At 35.6% G+C, this 6,000-nt stretch overlaps 1 protein-coding gene across 1 annotated transcript in view; it reads left to right on the top strand.

The window, feature by feature from the left end:
* The window catches only part of LOC125269743 (FERM, ARHGEF and pleckstrin domain-containing protein 1), a 47,649-nt gene extending 41,649 nt beyond the window's left edge, over positions 1-6,000 (top strand). Inside the window, exons 22-26 of the mRNA XM_048192697.1 lie at positions 871-980; positions 2,310-2,485; positions 2,564-2,671; positions 2,759-2,910; positions 4,310-6,000. Coding sequence (XP_048048654.1) covers positions 871-980; positions 2,310-2,485; positions 2,564-2,671; positions 2,759-2,910; positions 4,310-4,385 — 622 coding nt within the window. The 3' untranslated portion in view covers positions 4,386-6,000. The remainder of the gene's footprint in view (positions 1-870; positions 981-2,309; positions 2,486-2,563; positions 2,672-2,758; positions 2,911-4,309) is intronic.

Below are 6,000 nucleotides of genomic sequence, written 5' to 3' on the forward strand. Positions count from 1 at the left end.
TCGGAGTATGCAGTTATTTGTCATTAACTGTAGGATATGGAGCGTAAATGTGGACTTCAAAGATTTTTTTATCCTGTTATGCCCTCTATAGGCCATGACCAGCTACTAGTCGGTGCCATGTTTAAAGCGTCATGGCAGAGCGTTAAAATTGCTTAGTCGACTAGTCAGTGCAACCCCTACATTCAAGGTCCAGAAAAGTAGTAAAAACATTGTTAAAACAGTCAACGTGACTACAGTGGTTCAACCTTAATGTTATGAAGTGTCGAGAATACTTTTTGTGCGCAAAGAAAACTTTATTCAACAAATTTGCCTCTCCACTGTCATTCTCCTATGATATGTACGTTGCAGAGCTTCCGTGTTTACGTCCGAACGTCAGCTCAGTATTGATGCTGATGCAGGAGCCAGCCAATAATGAGTCAGCGTTTTAACGTAGAACCTGGAAGTGCTGCAACATAAATAGTGTAGGAGACTAACAAGGGAGAGACGAATTTGTTGAACTAAGAGCATTTCATTCTAAGAAGAAATGCTTTAACCAGAGGTGGAGAGCTGTAGTTTTAACCACACAACACAACTTTGCGCCGTGAATGGAACTATGGTTTCGAGAAACAGAACTGTTGAACTATACTGGTAACAATGTAACTAGCGATCGTAGTTAACTAACGATGCTTTTGGGAAACGCACCCCAGTATAGTAATAGAAAGCAAGTCAATTGTGTAGTAATTTTATAAAATCTCACATCGCATCTGTGCCCATCGTTTACACATTTGTAATTGATCGGTCCAGTACAGTTTCTTCAGTGGATGCAGGAGTGTTAGAGATCCATATTTGATGGATGAATCAAAACACATTGAGGTTTCTTGTCTCTTGTAGTTCAGAGTCAGAAATGGAGAAATGGATGGAGGATTTAAAGATGGCGGTCGACATGGCTGAAGAGTCTGACGGACCGACCTCTGACCTGCTGACTCCCAGCAAGGATGTCTGTAAGTGACATATGATCAGATCGCACATTCTGTACCTTTCCTACTAAATTTTAGTTTTTGTTAATTGAAAATAAATAAAGATGTAATGTAGTTTAACTTTATATTAAATGCAATCAGCTAAACTTTAGAGTGCTTTTTTGACCCACTTAAGTAGGAATTGAGTTTTCATTTCAGGAATTTGAGGAATTTATCATTTCATAATTACTTCTATTGTCTTTAAAAAATAATTAAAGTGTAGCTGAATGAACATAAATGACAAACATTTATGATAAAATAAAATTTACTTTAATGGCATTTCTATCGAAACTTGTATGTCATGTGTTTGATTGCACTTGTAATTAAACATTTATAATGATGAAGTTGCATATATTAACTTTAAATGTAACATTGAATAACACAATACAGTCAAAATTATAATCAAGTACTTTCCATGTGCTTTAGTATGTTAGTAAACACATCAAAATAAGTGTACTTCTTTAAAGATTATTACAACATAATGTTTTAAAATGTACTTTAGTAAAAGTATTTAATCACTATTCGACCTTGTTACAAAGTGCACTTAAGGCGAGACACCCCAGGTGAATAGGGTAAAAAAATTAACTAATAGATATCACCATACTACCCCATGTGATTGATTACATTAAAAATAGCAAACATTTTTTGTATTACAAGTTTTCTAAAATGTTATGTTTAAATATGCAAATGAGGTGTTATCTAATTAAATATGCGCTAATTTGCATACATTTCTAGAACAAAAATCGGAATATTGGATGACGTCAGGTTCAAAATTCTCATTTAATTTTTTGGACATATTAAATTCAAAGGTTTTTACAGAGGGAATTTTGGATATTTCTTTTTATCACTCCATAAATCAGAAAATCAACAGCCAGAAAAAAAAAAATATTTTCACCATTTTTTTAGGAATAAAATGTTGTATAAAATCAGACAAATTATATATCAACAAATCCCTCTGTAAAAACCTTCAGAATATAGATAGGAATAATGTAAATGTAAAGTATGTAAGTTCTGCTGAAGTGGATATTTCTGACTCTGATTTCTGATTTTGAGAAAACGGCCTTTAAAGATATTTACTGTAATTGGAATCTATAGACACAAATAGATAAAGTGCTATAAAATATACACTTAAAAGTGTATTTTGGATGTTTTCTTTCCACCAGTCTGAAAAAACACTTTATGAAAAGCCAAAAAGTGCAAAATCTCAAAATTGACAGGTGCCTGAAAAAACAGTGCTTTTGCCTGTAGTGTCTCCCCTTAAAAAGTGTTGTCAAGTGTGTCTCTTAAATGGCCTTATAGTTATTGCTTTTCCAGCATCCTCAGGGGCGTCTGAAGTGGAGTCAGAGGATGATGTTTGTGGGTCTCAAACATCTTTGCCGCGTCATGGCAACAGTTCAGCAAACGCGCTTCACCGCGGCAACACCACGGCACACGTGTGCTGGCATCGCAACACCAGCGTTTCCATGCTGGACTTCAGCATAGCGACGGAGGTACCGGTATCAATCCTGAGTGTGAGAATGTGTAATGAATTCATTATAGCTCTTCATCAACTTCTCTGTGTCTGACAGAACAAGCTCTCAGGAAATCTGCTCAGAAAGTTCAAAAACAGCAACGGCTGGCAGAAACTCTGGGTGGTTTTCACCAATTTCACCCTGTTCTTCTACAAAACACACGAGGTAAAGCGTCGACAGACACACACTTCGCTTTCTGTGTCTCAGTGAATGTGTGAAATATCTGGACTCACGCTCATTTCTCTCTGTAAGGACGAGTTTCCTCTGGCCAGTCTGCCGTTGTTGGGTTACTCCGTCACAGATGCTGGAGAGTCTGAAAACATCCATAAGGATCACGTCTTCAAACTGCACTTCAAATCTCACGTCTATTTCTTCAGAACTGAGAGTCAGTACTTTTTCGAAAGGTACAGCAAAATTCACTATTTTACAAAGAGATACAGTGAATCTAGTAAAATACACAGTTTTTTTACTGATTAGTGTATTAGTTTGGTAACACTTTATTTTGCTGTGTCTTTGTTACACATGTACGTCCTATAGTAATAGCAGTAAATGATGCATGCTTACATGAATCTAAACTGAATCCTAACCCTATATTTCCTTGCTACATTGTAATTATACATTTATTATACACATAATTATACATTTAAGTAGTGAGTAATAATAATTAACTACATGCTCTTAATATAGGATTAGGGTTTGGTTTAGGGTTAGTTGCTTGTAATTATGCATCATTTACTGTTATTACTACAGTAAGTACATGCAACATATTTAATAAGGACACTGTAAAATAAAGTATCACCAAAATATTTGGTCACACTTTAGTTTAGTTTATCACACCAATTCTCAATATTAACTACGACTTTTGCCTCGATAAACTGCTAATTACTGCTTATTAATAGTTAGTAAGGTTGTTGTTAAGTTTAGGTATTGGGAGGATTAAGGGATGTAGAATAAGGTCATGCAGAATAAGGCATTAATATGTGCTTAATAAGAACTAATAAACAGCCAATATCCTAATAATATGCAGCTAATAAGCAACTAGTTACTATTGAGAAACTAATGTTAATGTTTATTGTGATGTCTTTTCATAATATGTATCATATCTTCCGTTAAGTACTAAAAAAAAAAAAACACCAGAAAAATGAATAAAACCCATAATAATTTCTGCAGTCAGTATGATGTCAAGCCAAAATACTATTTAAACAAAATAATCTTAAAAAAGATTTTTATTGCTTTTAGACAAACTGATTAAAAATATACAAGTGCACTTTAAAAAATGTAATATTACTAATGTTTGGTTATTATTTGATCTCTGTGGGTGCTGCGCAGTGATAAACACATTAGATATTCTGTCTCACAGCTGTTATTATTATCATATTGTGTATTTTAGCACAGCTGGAACACTGTATTGACCAATCAGCATCCAGGAGGACTATGGCTACCAGACATACTGTTCCCATTGTGCAGTAAATATTATTATTTTCTTGTGCAGTGTGGAAAATATTAGCAGAGTTTATGTGATTGCATTTAGTTGAGCAACAGTTTTACAGTTAAAGGATTAGTTCACTTTCAAATAAAATTTTCCTGATAATTTACTCACCCTCATGTCATCCAAGATGTTCATGTCTTCAAGTCGAAAAGAAATGAAGGTTTTTGATGAAAACATTCCAGGATTTTTCTCCTTATAGTGGACTTCAATGGGCACCAAACAGTTGAAGGTTAAAATTACAGTTTCAGTGCAGCTTCAAAGAGCTTTAAATGTGACCACACCTTTAATGCTGTAGTATTTTCATCTATGTGTAGATGGATGACAGTGATCAGAAGTGCCACAGTCTCTGCCAGCAGAACCCGCTATCTGAACCGGACAGAACCGGACTGAACCGCATAGAGCCTGCCGTCTGAACCCCACAGAAACTGCCATGTGACCAGGACAGAAAACAACACAAGCCAACAGACCCATGCAGCCATCTCAGTGTGTGTGTGTGTATGTGTGTGTGTGTGTGTGTGTGTTTTATGACAATGTCACTTTGGTGACTGACTTTCTTTTTTAAATAACAGTGTTACATAATATGATGTTAAAGGGGAATGTCACCACTCGCTCAGATATCAGCCTCAGACACGCTTTATTCCTATCATTTGTAATTTTGCTAACTTAAGCTCCATCAGTGACATTAAAGTTTTATTATGCACTCTTAAAAATAAAGGCTCCAAACTGTGTTTTTCCCCCAGTGATGCCATAGAAGAGGCATTTCTGGTTCCCCAAAGAACCTTTCAGTGATCAGTTCCACTAGAACCACTTTTTCTTAGAACATTTAAAAATCCAATGAAAAGGTTCCATGGAATCTTAATGGAACCTTCACTGCCAATAACGAGCCTTTATTTGTAAGAGGTGAAAATCAGAGAGTAAAACAGGACAGATCGTGGAGGATTTCACACTCCAGTGTCATTATTGTACTTGCACTTTGGATAAAAGGTTCCTCCAAATCTCTAGCAAGATTCTCACTAAAACTGCATTATGGATTTCATAAAAAGGCCTCAAATATTTCAAGGTGCTATGTTCATGATTATGCTGGGTTTGAATATGACATGAGGTTTATTAGCACATTTATTTATAGCACGTGTTGACGTACTGAAGTCATTATCTTGAGAAACTGAAAGTGTTAATAAAGGCTCAGAGATGAAGAGAGGTGGAATTCCCCTTTAACCTCGTGACTTTCCCCATGAACACACAGGTGCTTTTTAATGTTTGCTTTTCGTCCTCTAGTGTAAAGAACATCACGAACAAGCATTTCCTGCATTTTTTTACTGGGCTTTTACAGAATCTCATTTTGTAAGCGACGTTTAATTGTAAGCATAAGCCGTAAGTGTCACTTGTTGCCTCTGAACGGAGGCGGATCATTTCAGTGCCATGGTTTTTATAGTACAGATTTCTATGTTTCTATGTTTTAGACTTCAGCTGAAACCATGTCGGGTTCCAGAAGCCAATGTGCCAAAACCACTTTGGGTATTTCTGTTCGTTTCCATATTGGATTGAATGGTCAATAATGAAAAGGCATTGAGGATTTAGAGGCGAGGTATAAAATATATGAACTTTACTGAGCTTATATTTATAGTGTTAAAGTGCCATTAAGAGCATAACAGACAAATGTTATTTTACGCTACGCCATTTATTTCCATCACCATGTAGCATTTGATATTGAAGAAGAGAGGATATTTTGTTATTCAAAGCTGTGAGAAGATTGACACCCCTCACTGTCATTTTAGGAATATAATTTTCACCAAACTAAGCAACCTTCACCCATAGATTCAGTATGTAATGAGCCACAACTGTATATTACAGGCTAGTTTAGACCACAGAAGACGTAAAGCTTTAAAATGTGCATATAAACATGATGTTTTAGTTTCATAAGGCCCAAACACTGCTCAAATGAAAGGAGAGAGAGGAGGAGAGAGAGTTTATTGGAAATGAAAGCAATAAAACCTCATTCCAGAAA

Source organism: Megalobrama amblycephala, linkage group LG6 (assembly GCF_018812025.1).
Source record: "Megalobrama amblycephala isolate DHTTF-2021 linkage group LG6, ASM1881202v1, whole genome shotgun sequence".
Lineage (NCBI taxonomy): Eukaryota > Metazoa > Chordata > Actinopteri > Cypriniformes > Xenocyprididae > Megalobrama > Megalobrama amblycephala.